We start from the raw sequence: 18,312 nt of genomic DNA on the forward strand, positions 1-18,312 counted from the left end.
CAGAATTCTGTGGTAGCCATGCTGGTTAAGTGTGCCTTGAATTGTAAATAAATCACAGACAGGGTCACCAGCAAAGCACCATCACACTTCCTACTCCATGCTTCACGATGGGAACCACATATGCGGAGATCATCCGTTCACCTACTCTGCGTCTCACAAAGACACGGCGGTTGGAACCAAGAATCTCAAATTTGGTCTCATCAGACCAAACGACAGATTTCCACCAGTCTAATGTCCATTACTCGTGTTTCTTGGCCCAAGGAAGTCTCTTCTTTTTATTGGTGTCCTTTAGTAGTGGTTTCTTTGCAGTAATTCGACCATGAAGGCCTGATTAACGCAGTCTCCTCTGAACAGTTGATGTTGAGATGTGTCTGTTACTTGAACTCTGTGAAGCATTTATTTGGGCTGCAATTTCTGAGGCTGATAACTCTAATTAACTTATCCTCTGCAGCAGAGGTAACTCTGGGTCTTCCTTTCCTTTGGCGGTCCTCATGAGAGCCAGTTTCATCAAAGTGCTTGATGTTTTTTGCGACTGCGCTTGAAGAAAGTTCTTGAAGTTCTTGAAATGTTCCGTATTGACTGACCTTCATGTCTTAAAGTAATGATGGACTGTAGTTTCTTCTTTGCTTTTTTGAGCTGTTTTTTGAGCTGTTAATTGAAATGGATTCCAGGTGACTACCTCATGATGTTGTTTGAGAGAATGCCAAGAGTGTGCAAAGCTGTCATCAAGGAAAAGGGTGGCTACTTTGAAGAATCTCAAATATAAAATATATTTTGATTTAACACTTTTTTTTTGGTTACTACATGATTCCATATGTGTTATTTCATAGTTTTGATGTCTTCACTATTATTCTACAATGTAGAAAATAGGAAAAATAAAGAACCCCTGGAATGAGTAGGTGTGTCCAAACCTTTGACTGGTAATGTAGATAGAAAATATATATATATATATATATATATATATATATATATATATATATATATATATATATACCGTGCCTTTGGAAAGTACTCAGACCCCTTGACTTTTTCCAAATGTTGTTATGTTACAGCCATATTCGAAAGTTGATTAAAAAAAATATCTACACACAGTACCCCATCATGATTAAGGGAAAACAGGTGTTTAGAAATTTTTGCAAATGTATTAAAACAAAAAAATAGAAATACCTTATTTACAGTATTCAGACCATTTGCTATGAGACTCGAAATTGAGCTCAGGTGCATCCTGTTTCCATTGATCATCCTTGAGATGTTTTACAACTTGATTGGAGTCCACCTGTGGTAAATTCAATTGATTGGACATTATTTGGAAAGGCACACACCTGTCTATATAAGGTCCCACAGTTGAGAGTGCAAGTGAGAGCAAAAACCAAGCCATGAGGTCGAAGGAATTGTCCGTAGAGGTCCGAGACATGATTGTGTCGAGGCACAGATCTGAGGAAGGGTACCAAAAAATGTCTGCAGCATTGAAGGTCCCCAAGAACACAGTGGCCTCCATCATTCTTAAATGGAAGAAGTTTGGAACCACCAAGACTTCCTAGAGCTGGCCAAACTGAGCAATCGGGGGAGAAGGGCCTTGATCAGGGAGGTGACCAAGAACCCAATGGTCACTCTGACAGAGCTCTAGAGTTCCTCTGTGGAGATGGGAGAACCTTCCAGAAGGACAACAATCTCTGCAGCACTCCACCAATCAGGCCTTTATGGTAGAGTGGCCAAATTGAAGCCACGCCTCAGTAAAAGGCACATGACAGCCCGCTTGGAGTTTGCCAAAAGGCACCTAAAGACACTCGGACCATGAGAAACAAGATTCTCTGGTCTGATAAAACCAAGAATGAACTCTTTGGCCTGAATGCCAAGGGTCACGTCTGGAGGAAACCTGGCACAATCCCTACGGTGAAGCATGGTGGTGGCAGCATCATGCTGTGGGGATGCTTTTCAGCAGCAGGGACTGGGAGACTAGTCAGGATCGAGGCAAAGATGAACGGAGCAAAGTACAGAGAGATCCTAGATGAAAACCTGCTCCAGAGCTCTGCTCTTTTCACCTTCCACCAGCCAAGACAACGCAGGAGTGGCTTCGGGACAAGTCTCTAAATGTCCTTGTGTGGCCCAGCCAGAGCCCGGACTTGAACCTGATCTAACAGCTCTGGAGAGACCTGAAAGTAGGTGTGCAGCAACGCTCCCCATCCAACCAGACAGAGCTTGAGAGGATCTGCAGAGAAGAATGTAAGAAACTCTCCAAATACACGTGAGCCAAGCTTGTAGCGTCATACCCAAGAAGACTCGATGCTGTAATCGCTGCCAAGGGTGCTTCAACAAAGTACTGAGTAAAGGGTCTGAATACTTATGTAAATGTGATATTTCTGTATTTTATTTCTTTATAAATTAGCAAAAATGTTGAAAAACCTGTTTTTGCTTTATTATGGGCTGTTGTGTGTAGACTGGGGGGGGGAAACAATTTAATCTATTTTAGAATAAGGCTGTAACGTAACAAAATGTGGAAAAAGTCAAGGGGTCTGAATACTTTGCGAATGCACTGTGTGTGTGTGTGTGTGTGTGTGTGTGTGTGTGTGTGTGTGTGTGTGTGTGTGTGTGTGTGTGTGTGTGTGTGTGTGTGTGTGTGTGTGTGTGTGTGTATATATATACACATACACACACTACCGTTCAAAAGTCACTTAGAAATGTCCTTGTTTTCCATGAAAACATACATGAAATGAGTTTGAATAGGAAATATAGCAAACGCATAGTAAATGTAGTCATTGACAAGGTTAGAAATAATGATTTTTAATAGAAACAATAATTGTGTCCTTCAAACTTTGCTTTCATCAAATAATCCTCCATTTGCAGCAATTACAGCCTTGCAGACCTTTGGCATTCTAGTTGTCAATTTGTTGAGGTAATCTGAAGAGATTTCACCCCATGCTTCCTGAAGCACCTCGCACAAGTTGGATTGGCTTGATGGGCACTTCTTACGTACCATACGGTCAAGCCGCTCCCACAACAGCTCAATAGGGTTGAGATCCGGTGACTGCTGGCCACTCCATTATAGACAGAATACCAGCTTGACTGCTTCTTCCCTAAATAGTTATTGCATAGTTTGGAGCTGTGCTTTGGGTCATTGTCCTTTTGTAGGAGGAAATTGGCTCCAATCAAGCGCCGTCCACAGGGTATGGCATGGCGTTGCAAAATGGAGTGATAGCCTTCCTTCTTCAAGATCTCTTTTACCCTGTACAAATCTCCCACTTTACCACCACCAAAGCACCCCCAGACCATCACATTGCCTCCACCATGCTTGACAGATGGCATCAAGCACTCCTCCAGCATCTTTTCATTTGGTCTGCGTCTCACAAATGTTCTTCTTTGATCCGAACACCTCAAACTTCGATTCGTCGGTCCATAACACATTTTTCCAATCTTCCTGTCTTCCTCTCTCTGTGTTCTTTTGACGTTGAGACTGGTGTTTTGCGGGTACTATTTAATGAAGCTGCCAGTTGAAGACCTGTGAGGCGTCTGTTTCTCAAACTAGACACTCTAATGTATTTGTCCTCTTGCTCAGTTGTGCACCGGGGCCTCCCACTCCTCTTTCTATTCTGGTTAGAGCCAGTTTGCACTGTTCTGTGAAGGGAGTAGTACACAGCGTTGTACGAGATCTTCAGTTTCTTGGCAATTTTTCGCATGGAATAGCCTTTATTTCTCAGAACAAGAATAGACTGACGAGTTTCTGGCCATTTTGATTCTGTAATCGAACCCACAATTGCTGATGCTCCAGATACTCAACTAGTCTCAAGGCCAGTTTTATTGCTTCTTTAATCAGCACAACAGTTTTCAGCTGTGCTAACATAATTGCAACAGGGTTTTCTAATGATCAATTAGCCTTTTAAAATGATAAACTTGGATTAGCAAACATAACGTGCCATTGGAACACAGGACTGATGGTTGCTGATAATGGGCCTCTGTACGCCTATGTAGATATTCCATTAAAAATCAGCCGTTTCCAGCTACAATAGCCATTTAAAACATTAACAATGTCTACACTGTATTTCTGATCAATTCGATGTTATTTTAATGGACAAAAAAATTGCTTTTCTTTCGAAAACAAGGAAATGTCTAAGTGACCCCAAACTTTTGAACTGTGTATGTATGTGCGTGTGTGTGTGTGTGTGTGTGTGTATATATGTATGTGTGTATATATATATATATATATATATATATTTTTTTTTTTTTTTTTATCTCTCTCGCAGGCATTTTCCATACTCACAAAAAGCTTATCTCTCAAATTTTGTGCAGACATTTATTGACATCCCTGTTAGTAAGCATTTCTCCTTCGCCAAGATAATCCATCCACCTGACAGGTGTGGCATATCAAGAAGCTGACTAAACAGCATGATCATTACACAGGTGCACCTTGTGCTGGTGACAATAAAAGGCCACTCTAAAATGTGCAATTTTGTCACACAACACAATGCCACTGATGTCTCGAGTTTTGAGGGAGCGTGCAATTGGCATGCTGACTGCAGGAATGTCCACCAAAGCTGTTGTCAGATAATTGAATGTTAATTTCTCTACCATAAGCCACCTCCAACGTCGTTTTACAGAATTTGGCAGTACGTCCAACTGGCCTCACAACTGCGGACCATGTGTAACCACGCCAGCCCAGGACCTCCACATCCGGCTTCTTCACCTGTGGGATCGTCTGACATGCTGACCACACCGCTTGCGTTACAAAATAAATGTACACATACATGTTATTCAAAAATGTCATCCAAACTGCTTGCGCGCGTCAACGAGCGTCTGCGTAGCCAGGCTCTAAAATAGAACTCTCTATTTTAGATGCTTGACGCGCTGCAAGTCCCGCCTCTCCCATCTCGTTTTTGTTATTTAGGAGCATATACCCACGTGGGTGATTGAAAGCTGAACTGAGGTCCACACTCCAGTCGGTGGTTATAATGCACCTTAAAGTTGGTTGCCAACCATCATACAAAGTCCGAAGAAGAAGACTGAAGGAGGAGAGATTACTAGAAATTTACTAGGTTTACCCTTTTCTCTGTGGATTAATTGTCAGAGTAGAGGACCTTGTGCATTTCAGGTAAATTAACAACCCAATGTTTAAATCCCAGGACAAATTAGCTAGCAACAGCAAGCTAGCTAAATTGCCATGAATATTTAATGCTTTTCGACCTGTCCCCAAATTAATATAGTTGGTTCAGAGCGTAGTGCCAGTAACCGAAAGGTCGCTGGTTCTAATCCCCGAGCCGACTAGTTGAAAAATCTGTCTGTGCCCTTGAGCAAGGCACTTAACCCTAATTGCTCCTGTAAGTCGCTCTGGATAAGAGTGTCTGCTAAATGACTAAAAATGTAAAATGCATAAGCTACGGACAACGAACACAATTGCATTTTATCGATAGCAATTTGAATGCACAGAGATACCGTTACGAGATCCTGAGGCCCATTGTCGTGCCATTCATCCTCCACCATCACCTCATGTTTCAGCATGATAATACACTGCCCCATGTCGCAAGGATCTGTACTCAGTTCCTGGAAGTTGAAAATGTCCCAGTTATTCCATGGCCTGCATACTCACCAGACATGTCACCTATTGAGCATGTTTGGGATGCTCTGGATCGACGTGTACGACAGCGTGTTCTAGTTCCTGCCAATATCCAGTAACTTCGCCATTGAAGAGGAGTGGGACAACATTCCACAGGCCACAATCAACAGCCTGATCAACTATATGTGAAGAAGATGTCGCGCTGCATTAGGCAAATGGTGGTCACACCAGATACTGACTGGTTTTCTGATCCACACCCCAACCTTTCTTTTTAAGATATCTGTGACTAACAGATGCATATCTGTATTCCCAGTCGTGACATCCATAGATTAGAGCCTAATTTATTTATTTCAATTGACTGATTTCCTTATATGAATTGTAACTCAGTAAAATCTTTGCCATTTTTGCGTTTTATATTTTTGTTCAGTGTGTATATATGCATGCTAGGTGAACAATGTGCCTCCTTTGCAACCTCCCACCTATCACTTCTCTCCCTTCTCTCCTTTCATCCCCCTCCCTCGCTCCTCCTCTCCAGTTGGTGGCGCGTCCTGATGTGGTGGAGATGCATGACGTGACTGCCCAGGAGCCCAAGCTGCTGGTGCACCTGAAGGCAACCAGGAACACGGTGCCCGTCCCCCGACACTGGTGCTTCAAGAGGAAGTACCTCCAGGGCAAGAGGGGTATAGAGAAGCCCCCCTTTGAGCTGCCAGAGTTCATCAAGAGGACGGGCATCCAGGAGATGAGAGAGGCTCTGCAGGAGAAGGTGGGTGCCTGGTTGGGGTTGAGTGGGTACAGGGGCCACAAGCTGGTGGCAAGATAAGTGGATCCATTTTGGGATTAATAATAATAATATGCCATTTAGCAGACGCTTTTATCCAAAGCGACTTACAGTCATGCGTGCATACAGTTTTGCGTATGGGTGGTCCCGGGGATCGAACCCACTACCTTGGCGTTACAGGCGCCGTGCTCTACCAGCTGAGCTACAGAGGACCACAAGTACATGTACTCATGTTTGAATGCTTTCCTCCTTTGAGGTGAACACGGATCCATCATGACTAGATAGGTGTAAGAATGTGCTTGGGGCATTGCTTTTATCTGTGATTACCTAGTACGGAAGGACCATGTATTTCGTGGATCATCAACTAGAATTTTCTTGAGCGGATGGTCAGTGGGCTGGAACATAATTGTTGACCACAAGAAGCACAGATATCAAATTTGACTAAAACATAATAATTTAAAACCTTGCTTGCGTTTGTATATGACACATACAGGAGGGTCATGCACAACAAAAATCAGAGTAGGGTACAAAGTAAGTGTGGATGGCTGGGGGGCGGTGAAGAGTAGGGGTAGGACCCCTCTCCTGAAGTTGGAGAATCTTGCATCTTGCAAACACCTGAAAGCTTTTTCTTTTTTGGGGGGGGGGGGGGGCAGCATAGTCATTATGCTTAATTCTATGTAATAAAAAATAAAGTGTAAAAAATTATTAAAAAATGTATATTTCTCTGCATATCTAGGCATACCTCTTGAGCTGTCTGTATCCTCCTGACTGGTGGTTATTTTTTTTAGAGAGACTAAATCTGCATCTCTGCTAAAGTCTGGGTAAAAGGAAGGATAGTGAGTCTTATTCAGTACATTTAGTAATCACTTGCTTTTCTAAAGTCTACCAACCTTGCCAGCAGGAATAACAGCTAAGATAGTTAGACAAGCTAGCTACTCTAACTTGATTGATAGCCTGAAATGGCTTCTTGGTAGCTAGTTATGAGTTTGGGAGATTGGGAACCTGTCTGGGCTAGCTAAAGCCAACTTCATAAAATTGCTAGGTGGCTAGTAGTATTACAGAACAGGACACATCTGACGGGGCACGTGCCCCTGTGTGCTCTCTATTGTACATGGGAATACCTTGGAACAGATTTCCTAAATGAAAATCACTTGGAGCTGATTTGCTAGTGTTTTTACAGTCCCCCTAAAAAGTTTAATAAATAACAGAACATTTTATTTAAAAAAATTAAAACTTGAGGGGCCAAATAAAATCATTTGCGGGTTAAATTTGTCCCGCGGGCCTCCAGTTGGGGAATCCTGATGTATTTCTATTGTAGTAGGACAGGATCTAATATGCATCTGTTTTATCCTGTAGAAACGCTTTAACGCTATGTTCCCTGTTCACAGGAGGATGCCAAGACCATGAAGACCAAAATGAGGGAGAAGGTTCGTCCCAAGATGGGCAAGATCGACATCGACTACCAGAAGCTCCACGACGCCTTCTTCAAGTGGCAGATGAAGCCTAAACTCTCCATCCATGGAGACCTCTACTACGAGGTAGATACACTACATGACCAAAAGTATGTGGAAACCTGCTCGTCGAGCACCTCATTCCAAAATCATGGGCATTAATATGGAGTTGGTCCCCCTTTGCTGCTATAACAGCCTCCACTCTTGGAACATTGCTGCGGGGACTTGCTTCCATTCAGCCACAAGAGCATTAGTGAGGTTGGGCACTGATGATGGGCGACTAGGCCTGGCTCGCAGTCGGCATTCCAATTCATCCCAAAGGTATTCGATGGGGTTGAGGTCAGGGCTCTGTGCACGCCAGTCAAGTTCTTCCGCACCGATCTCGACGAACCATTTCTGTATGGTCCTTGCTTTGTGCATTGTCATGCTGAAACAGGAAAGGGCCTACCCCAAACTTTTGCCTCAAAGTTGGAAGCACAGAATTGTCTAGAATGTCATTGCATGCTGTAGCGTTAAGATTTCGCTTCACTGGAACTAAAGAGCATAGCCCGAACCATGAAAAACAGCCCCAGACCTTTATTCCTCCTCCACCCAACTTTACAGTTGGTGCTTTGCATTGGGGCAGGTAGCGTTCCCAAGTTTAAATAAGTTGTATTTTGTTTTACATGTATAGATGGGTTGGTTGTTTAGCAACGAAGGGTTGGCTTAGATTGTTGAAAACATGTAATCTATATTTCTTCAATGCTTATTGAAAACATAAATACATTTGCACAAAGAGCATTTGTTTTCTCTCAAATATATCGTTACAGTTGTTGGTTAGCTAGCTAGTACATTTTTGCCATATTAGCATTGCGATGAAATCAGTCAAAACACCTCAAAACAAGACATGGTATCAGGAACAAGATGAAACTAGCTAAAACGAGTCACTTACGATGCCCCACATGGCAGTTTCTTATCATTGTTGGTAGCTATCTGGCCTTCCAGAATCATAACAACTCATGGACTTCTGCACCATTGAAGCATGCGCATCGTTTTTTGTGAAGTTGTCAGCTAACCCAACTATTTCGGATATCTGATTTTTTAAAATAAATTATTTCAATAAAGAATTATTTCAAATTCCCTTCCCTAGCACATGAATGTTATAAACGTACCGTTCTATTTGTCATTATCACATACATTTAGGGAATTTATCACGATATGGATATTTGTCCATATCACCCAGCTCTACTACGTGGTTGATTTTGGGTTTCCTTCAATAGTTCCTTGTTCTTGGTTCTTGAATGAAATCCTGGTTGTCAGTGGACTGCTCCGGTAGGTTTCTGATTCTCACACTGACCCCTCTCTCTCTCCGTCTCTCTCTCTCAGGGTAAAGAGTTTGAGACCAGGCTGAAGGAGAAGAAACCAGGTGATCTGTCAGATGAACTGCGTATTGCTCTGGGCATGCCGGTTGGACCGGTGAGTTCATCCTCATCACCACTACTTCATGTTATTGTTATCTCACCACTAACTTTATTGTTGCTGGACAGCTTTATAATTATGCTTTATTTTATTGAACTAAAATATTTATATTGATGATCATCGTCTTTGTTGTGAGCAGAATGACACTGATATACAATGGTCTTGTCCCATCACTAAAATTGCTTCACCCCCCCCCCCCCCCCTCCCCTCTCTGTGTAGAACTCCCACAAGGTGCCCCCTCCCTGGCTGATCGCCATGCAGAGATACGGCCCCCCTCCCTCCTATCCCAACCTCAAGATCCCTGGACTCAACTCACCCATCCCAGAGGTAAGCCTGACTTTAACACAGACATACTCTTGAACAATTTACCGACTTGTTATAATGTAATAAAAGTGTGAATGCTGTATTTAAATATTACAGTATTGTGAAGTTCATTACAGACGTTTGACTCCTCCTCCCATCTTTCTTTCTCTCTCTCTCTCTCTCTCTCTCTCTCTCTCGTTTTCCCCCTCCTCTCAGAGCTGTTCGTTTGGTTACCATGCTGGTGGTTGGGGGAAGCCTCCTGTAGATGAGACAGGCAAGCCTCTGTACGGTGACGTGTTCGGGACCAACGCAGGAGACTTCCAGGTAAGATCCTCCTCATACACTGATGGATACCTTATGATCCTGCCTCATACCCCTAATATCTACCACACACACCACACCTCCCTACACTCACTACCACATATGCCTATATGTAACATACAACTATTATGCTTTTAATCTATTGGTGTATTGACTATTGGCCTAATGTGTGTGTGTGTCTCTCTGTGTAGGCTAAGGCTGAGGAGGAGGAGGTGGATCGTACGCCGTGGGGAGAGCTGGAGCCTTCAGACGAGGAGTCTTCAGAGGAAGAAGAGGAAGAGGAGAGCGACGAGGAGAAACCAGACGAAACCGGCTTCTTCACGCCAGCAGACAGGTAGATTTTCACGTTGTTTACTGGCCGTTTTAAACACAACAAGTTGACATTGATTTGAAATGAACCAGTCTCTTTATTCTGTTGGATCAATTGGCCTTTGATCGCGCGTAATGAAATTCCCATTTGTATTTGGTTGACTTGAATACCTTGATCAGTGTTCCAACTCCAAACCTGTTTGTGAATGTGTCTCCCCCAGTGGTCTGATCACCCCAGGAGGCTTCTCGTCGGTGCCTGCAGGTATGGAGACTCCAGAGCTCATTGAGCTGAGGAAGAAGAAGATCGAGGAGGCCATGGACGGGTGAGTGTGTGGCCATACTTGGGCTGTGTGTGTATTCTCTATTATATGTGTGTGTTTTGTGCTACCTAGGCTGTGAATGTGTGGGTTTGTATCTTCTAGTGATTTATTTCTACTGAATTATGTGAAGGAATGAGACTCCTCAGCTGTTCACGGTGCTCCCAGAGAGGAGGACGGGCTCTGTAGGAGCAGCCATGATGGCGTCCACACACATCTACGACGTATCAGGGGTAAGAACAACAACGTCTGCGTTTTAATGCAAGTTTTGATACATACTGTACACTAAAGCATTGCATAGTCTACACATCTACATCCATCCTCACGATCATACTCACACACACACTATGACTGCGCCCCAATCGGCACCCTATCTCCTATATAGTGCACTACTTTCGGCCAGGTTTCCAACCAATTTGGACGCAGTCGAATTGGGTCGTACCACACACACACACACACACTAGGGAATAGGGTGCCACTGCCATTTCAGATTGTCTTTTGTTTGACCCCCCCCCCCTCTCTCTTTATCCTTCTCCAGGCGATGGCGGGTCGTAAGGCGGGCGGAGGCCAGGAGTCCCAGGGGGTGGAGGTAGCCCTGGCCCCAGAGGAGTTGGAGCTGGACCCAATGGCCATGACCCAGAAGTACGAAGAGCACGTCAGGAACCAGGAGGCCCAGGTGGAGAAGGAGGACTTCAGCGACATGGTGGCTGAGCACGCCGCCAAACAGAAGGTGAGAGGGAGCGACTGCAGGCTAGTGTACTGGAAATCTTATTCTAGGTTTTGAAGTGTATTAGACCACTAGAGCCTTGCTGAGGTTGAGCGTGTTTGTATTGTACTGGAAGTGTTCTTTAACCAGTTTTCAGTTCAAAAGGAAGCAAAAACAAACACTAGATGGGAAGACTAGATGGCTGTTTTTAATATCTCTACTGTTATGAGTGATTTCAAAACCTAAATCCCTATTAAAACTTTAACTCTAGGAATCCTTCAATGTTTTTTAAATCCACTTTCATAGTTACTGACTAGGTGAAAAATCTGCCGATGTGCCCTTGAGCAAGGCACTTCACCCTAATTTCTCCTGTGTAAGTCGCTCTGGATAAGAGCGTCTGCTAAATGACTAAAATGTAAATGTAACTAATATTGCAAGGTCTTGCTTTTTAAAATGTTATCTCTATGCTTATGAATAGGCCATCCTGTAATATCAGTATTTGAACATTGCGTGCACATGCACAGCTTTCTCCCTCCTTCCTCTCCCTCTTATCAGCCCTGTAGAGATAAGCATGTGTGTGTGTCGGTCTCTGTGTGTATTTGTGTCAGAACCCCTCCTGCCTCATAACGGGCTGTTCTGTACTCATTAGCACAGAGACCTACAGTGGGGGGAAAAAAGTATTTAGTCAGCCACCAATTGTGCAAGTTCTCCCACTTAAAAAGATGAGAGAGGCCTGTAATTTTCATCATAGGTACACGTCAACTATGACAGACAAATTGAGAAGAAGAAAAATCCAGAAATCACATTGTAGGATTTTTTATGAATTTATTTGCAAATTGTGGTGGAAAATAAGTATTTGGTCACCTACAAACAAGCAAGATTTCTGGCTCTCACAGGCCTGTAACTTCTTCTTTAAGAGGCTCCTCTGTCCTCCACTCGTTACCTGTATTAATGGCACCTGTTTGAACTTGTTATCAGTGTAAAAGACACCTGTCCACAACCTCAAACAGTCACACTCCAAACTCCACTATGGCCAAGACCAAAGAGCTGTCAAAGGATACCAGAAACAAAATTGTAGACCTGCACCAGGCTGGGAAGACTGAATCTGCAATAGGTAAGCAGCTTGGTTTGAAGAAATCAACTGTGGGAGCAATTATTAGGAAATGGAAGACATACAAGACCACTGATAATCTCCCTCGATCTGGGGCTCCACGCAAGATCTCACCCTGTGGGGTCAAAATGATCACAAGAACGGTGAGCAAAAATCCCAGAACCACACAGGGGACCTAGTGAATGACCTGCAGAGAGCTGGGACCAAAGTAACAAAGCCTACCATTAGTAACACACTTCGCCGCCAGGGACTCAAATCCTGCAGTGCCAGACATGTCCCCCTGCTTAAGCCAGTACATGTCCAGGCCCATCTGAAGTTTGCTAGAGTGCATTTGGATGATCCAGAAGAGGATTGGGAGAATGTCATATGGTCAGATGAAACCAAAATATAACTTTTTGGTAAAAACTCAACTCGTCGTGTTTGGAGGACAAAGAATGCTGAGTTGCATCCAAAGAACACCATACCTACTGTGAAGCATGGGGGTGGAAACATCATGCTTTGGGGCTGTTTTTCTGCAAAGGGACCAGGACGACTGATCCGTGTAAAGGAAAGAATGAATGGGGCCATGTATCGTGAGATTTTGAGTGAAAACCTCCTTCCATCAGCAAGGGCATTGAAGATGAAACGTGGCTGGGTCTTTCAGCATGACAATGATCCCAAACACACCGCCCGGGCAACGAAGGAGTGGCTTCGTAAGAAGCATTTCAAGGTCCTGGAGTGGCCTAGCCAGTCTCCAGATCTCAACCCCATAGAAAATCTTTGGAGGGAGTTGAAAGTCCGTGTTGCCCAGCAACAGCCCCAAAACATCACTGCTCTAGAGGAGATCTGCATGGAGGAATGGGCCAAAATACCAGCAACAGTGTGTGAAAACCTTGTGAAGACTTACAGAAAACGTTTGACCTGTGTCATTGCCAACAAAAGGTATATAACTAAGTATTGAGAAATTTTGTTATTGACCAAATATTTATTTTCCACCATAATTTGCAAATAAATTCATTAAAAATCCTACAATGTGATTTTCTGGAGAGAAAAAATTCTCATTTTGTCTGTCATAGTTGACGTGTACCTTTGATGAAAATTACAGGCCTCTCTCATCTTTTTAAGTGGGAGAACTTGCACAATTGGTGGCTGACTAAATACTTTTTTCCCCCACTGTATGTCAACATGTGCTGGGATAGGGGGGTAGAAGGGTGAAAGTAGTGTTTTCACTGTTGAATGGCAATATCGACAACCTATTTTCTCTCTCTCATTTCTCTTTCTCTCTCTCCCACAGCAAAAGAAGAGGAAGGCCCAGCCCCAAGACACACGAAGTGGTGCCAAGAAATACAAAGAGTTCAAGTTTTAGACCAACAAGATCACACAGGGAGGAAATGGTAAGGCAGAATGAGACGAACAGGGCTCAGATTTTAAACCACGAGGAACCAGACTGTTTCACTACCGCAAAACCATCCATTATTGCTGTTTTATTTTCCTTTTAATGATTATGTTAATAAGTGTCTGGCAGGGTTGGGGTCAATTCCATTTTAATTCCAGTCAATTCATAAAGTAAACCAAATTCAATTTCCCAATGTTCCTTGAAGAGAATTGGAATTAGATTTGCTGTGTACTTCCTGAATTGAAATTAAATTGACCCCAAGATTGGTTCTGGTAGAACCACTGCCAGGTCTCCTCTGTATGCAGCATTTGTATGACCCATCTATTCTATCCTGTGTGACTGTAATTTGTTCATGTAATTGTGCTTTTCTGTTTTTTTGTAAATAAACGACTCAATGCCAATCCTATCTATCCTATATGGTTAATATTTTCAGGGTTTATTGTTTTTCCTGGCCATGTGACCTGTCACCTGAACAGGAAAACTCCTGTCCCTAGTTAGTGATCGCCAATAACAAGTCAAAACTCTGGGCCCTACATTGCTATAGTCATTACTTTAGTGATCTACAGCTTTAACACTGTCGATACATGCCTATGGCTAAATGAAGTTATACCTAGCATGAAAAAGCATGAGGTGGTCTCATGCCTCGCCTATATACCCCCTGACCAAGTCATAAGGCTAATGCCATCGCGCTGACTGCCATAATAACCAGGTGTCATTCTAAACTAGTCCACCAAGGGCTGACAGAGGACCCAGTGTGACAGACACCTGACGTCTGGGAAACACTTACCCTCATACGAACCATCCTGATCTTGCGAGCTTACATTCTGTTTCGCCTAACAGAATGTAAGCTCACAAGATCAGGATGATGCTAGGAAACACTCACTGTGACCTAAATAACTGCAGTAACTGCATGCTGACTCGGTCACTAGTACACAGACACACAGTAACACAATGTCTGTGAGGCCCCTCTGCACCACACTGTCTGGCAGGCTTTCTGCAATACCATTCCAGGATTTGTCAGCCTAGCGTATAGCAGCCTACTACAACCTCTCAGCCACTTTGTATGCTAGAATTACTATTTATGTATTAGGCTTATTAGCCTGCTTAAAAAATAGGTGTCTGCTACATAACCATTTATGATATAGAGTAGACTGACTATCTCTCAAAAATATGGTTAAAAAACGATTGTGTTAAACCAGATGAGACCAAATAAGTATTTTACTGTGTGTGATGCATCTAACATCTTCATGAAAAGCAAAGTGGACTCGAGACATTGGCTATTGTTGTGGAGATAACATGACATCATTTAACAGCATATGAATGAGTTCCCGCCCACACTGAAGAAACCCTGCCATGAATCATCCATTGGAAGACACCATGTAGATGGATCACATAGTGTGAGATGGATTCAGATACCGGTAAAGCCACTCACATTAATGAATGAATATCATCCTAACTGCAAGTACTAGACTTGGCCATTATACCATCATCAGTGATTCGCAATGGCCCCTTCAAAAGACAACAGTCCTTGTCTTCCATACTCAGTTATCGTTGATAAGATCTAGTCAGACACTGTTTCCTTAGCACTAATTGGCAGTCAAGCCAATAGCTGCATCGTCACTGATAACAAGGTCATAAATTACATTGGATCTTTTTTTTTTTTTACCATAGCTGGTCTGAATAAGATATCTTCTTCCCTTGATAACGTGTGGGGTTCAGGGTTGACATTTGGGAACCCAATGAGACGTGGCAGATCCAGAGCACTGTTTAGAACCCCCTGGGTAGATCCATGGCCATCATTTAATCTGTGTCATACTAATCTCTTAATGGAAGAAGGAAGCAATCAACACCTAACATGACTCGAGACGAATACAATGGCCTGCCTGCACGCATATTATGACCCTCCAGTCACTCTTCTAACTCTGAACTCCATGAAGAAGAGGTGTTACTGACAGACGGATCAAAATAATAAATAGTTGCCTCCCTCGTTAAGAATGGTGTCCTATGCCAATTAAGTGCACTTAGATAGAAACCAGAACGTCCCAATATGTTTTAACGACTTTTAATGTTTTACAGTGTCAATGATTATATATTTCATTCTATAATAATAATCGCAATGTTTTCCTACTGCTTTTTAAACATTGAATGGACACACCAGTTACAGGGACGAGTTGAGGTGTAGAGGAAACATTAGACAGTAGTCGAGGCATTCTCTAGAGAATTTCAACCATCATTCATTTCAGTGAAGTGTAGAATGCATACAATCTGCTTGTATGACCCATTCATGTGACTAGAATGGCACAGGGCAAATGTGCAGTTGATGGCTGCAAACCTAACCAATTTGGAATGTAGAAAATTATATGCCTATAAAAATGCATCTCTCTTGGGCGGCAGGTAGCTTAGTGGGTAAGAGCGTTGTGCCAGTAACCGAAAGGTCGCTGGTTCTAATCCCCGAGCCGACTAGGTGAAAAAATCTGTCGATGTGCCCATAAGCAAGGCACTTAACCCTAATTGCTCCTGTAAATCGCTCTGGATAAGAGCGTCTGCTAAATGACTAAAATGTAAATGTAAAATATTATGCACAGGGTCGCAGGCATAGCAGCGGGAAGTAGGGGTGCTGCAGAACCCCATGAAAAATCTGAATTAAAGTATATGTTGTTGTTTAAAAAAATTCACAAAAGTAGTGCACTGGGCCTTTACTAGTATTAGCGGAGAGAGGTCTGCAGTTCGGGACCAACATTTTTTTCAGCATCTCTGCTTTGGCAATAAAGGTAGCTGTATAATTAAGAACAGTGTCTTGCAGGAATCAATAGTTGGAATTGTGAGAGTTGTTGCCCTTTCCCTTTCTCTGAGATTAATTCTAATGGAATCCAGAAACCCTGTCCTCAAACATTTACCAAATAACATGGAAAACAACCCATTTTTGTGCAGTATTAATTTACCATACTTACAAACCACTTAATGTAAATGTACATTACTTTAATGTACTGTACTGTACATAGGCTGGTCATCTAGGTTTGTACCTGTAGACTTTCCATCACGTGACGAAAAACAATGCACAATACAGTAATTGAGTACATTGAGACATCAAGTGGTATGTGATAATGTGGCTCATCTGGTAGAGCATGGTGCTTGCAATGCTAGGGTTGTGGGTTTGATTCCCACGGGGACCAGTATGAAAAAGTATGCACTCACTGCTGTAAGTTGCTCTGGAAAAGAGCATCTACTAAAATGGAAAATGAATTAATAGGCCATTCCAGTTTCCACATAGAAAAAAGTTGTATTTGCAATTTATTTCCCCCAGTCAGCAAAAAAAATCGCAGGACTCCGAAACTACTTATTGCGGCTATGGGCGCAGGGTGTTTGTTTCAATAAACTGTTGCTATGTGAATACCGGTAATGACTCATTTATGACAAGTATGCATAGATTATCACTTTGTTTGCTGAAATACATAATTTTAATAAAACTTTAATCAAATACAACCACTAACAAGGAAACAGTCGGTGGTTGTATTTTATACAGGCCATGTTACGTGTGTGTAATTATCAAATGACAACACCTGAGTGATTCATATTCTAGCCAGACGGTGTCCAGACTATAAAATGCGCGCCACCTCTCCTTTTGGCATAGGGCCTACATCAAACCGCAGTAGCCTACTCACGTGCCCATTCACATTGTTACCGCCCACGATAAGCCTAATTATCATGAACATTCAGTAACTCGGTTATAGGCTATGACTACCGAAAGTAGTAGGCCTGTAAATGAAAGGGAAAATACCCCGTAGTCAACATGTGCACAGTCAAACATTTCCCCAAGGTCGTGTGACGCAACGAAGGTGAGCTCATATGCTAAATCAAACGGCTGACTGTAACCAGCTCTGAATCCGAATAGGCTATCTTTACTCACGGTAAGAGAGAAATTGTGGAAGACGGTGAGTCACACCGAACACAGACAGTCTACTGTCAGAGTCAACTAGGCTACTAACCGGAGGTGGGCCGATTAATTCCCTGTAGGGCTACAGCAACAATAACATGGATGGAATTCCTAAACACCTGAGCCAGAGGCCCCCCATGTCCTGACTGAGGGACTTAAAAATCTCAAAATTAAATAATCAACTCTAATCATGTCACATTGGGGAAATTCCTGGAATTCATCACCACTCACACCAAAGGACTTTTCTTTCTAAAGTTATCCCAATGGTTGCAATTGAAGCATGAGCTTGGAATGAGGTGCTTTATGAGTAAAAAGCCATTCACATTGATTGACTGATTGATTGATTAAACAATTTAGTTTGTTTAACTCTAACAGCATAGCCTGCCATTATTTATATATATAGCTTTACCTGAAATAGTTTCTTCATTAACCAACTTTTAACCTTTAAGAAGCAGAATGTTAAGGGGGCACAGGTTGTTACACTGTTATTATGATTCTCTCATCTCTCTCTCTCTCTCTCTCTCTCTCTCTCTCTCTCTCTCTCTCTCTCTCTCTCTCTCTCTCTCTCTCTCTCTATTTCTGTCTCTCTCTCTCTCTCTCTCTCTTTCTCTCTCTCTCTCTCTCTCTCTCTGTCTCTCTCTCTCTCTCTCTCTCTCTCTGTCTCTCTGTCTCTCTCTCTCTCTATATATCTGTATCTCTCTCTC

The 18,312-nt window shown here is 42.8% G+C and overlaps 1 protein-coding gene across 4 annotated transcripts in view; it reads left to right on the top strand.

Annotated features, from left to right (window-relative positions):
* Positions 1-14,082, top strand: part of LOC311132389 (splicing factor 3B subunit 2-like) — a 29,805-nt gene extending 15,723 nt beyond the window's left edge. For all 4 annotated transcript variants that reach the window (XM_084165654.1, XM_084165655.1, XM_084165656.1 and 1 more), the window contains exons 13-22: positions 6,081-6,308; positions 7,712-7,861; positions 9,140-9,229; positions 9,452-9,559; positions 9,752-9,859; positions 10,048-10,190; positions 10,387-10,488; positions 10,616-10,715; positions 11,021-11,212; positions 13,573-14,082. In XM_084165654.1, coding sequence (XP_084021780.1) covers positions 6,081-6,308; positions 7,712-7,861; positions 9,140-9,229; positions 9,452-9,559; positions 9,752-9,859; positions 10,048-10,190; positions 10,387-10,488; positions 10,616-10,715; positions 11,021-11,212; positions 13,573-13,644 — 1,293 coding nt within the window. In that variant the 3' untranslated portion in view covers positions 13,645-14,082. The remainder of the gene's footprint in view (positions 1-6,080; positions 6,309-7,711; positions 7,862-9,139; positions 9,230-9,451; positions 9,560-9,751; positions 9,860-10,047; positions 10,191-10,386; positions 10,489-10,615; positions 10,716-11,020; positions 11,213-13,572) is intronic.
* The last annotated feature ends 4,230 nt before the right edge of the window (positions 14,083-18,312 follow it).

Source organism: Coregonus lavaretus, assembly GCF_964263955.1.
Source record: "Coregonus lavaretus genome assembly, chromosome: 7".
In the NCBI taxonomy this organism is placed as follows: Eukaryota; Metazoa; Chordata; class Actinopteri; order Salmoniformes; family Salmonidae; genus Coregonus; species Coregonus lavaretus.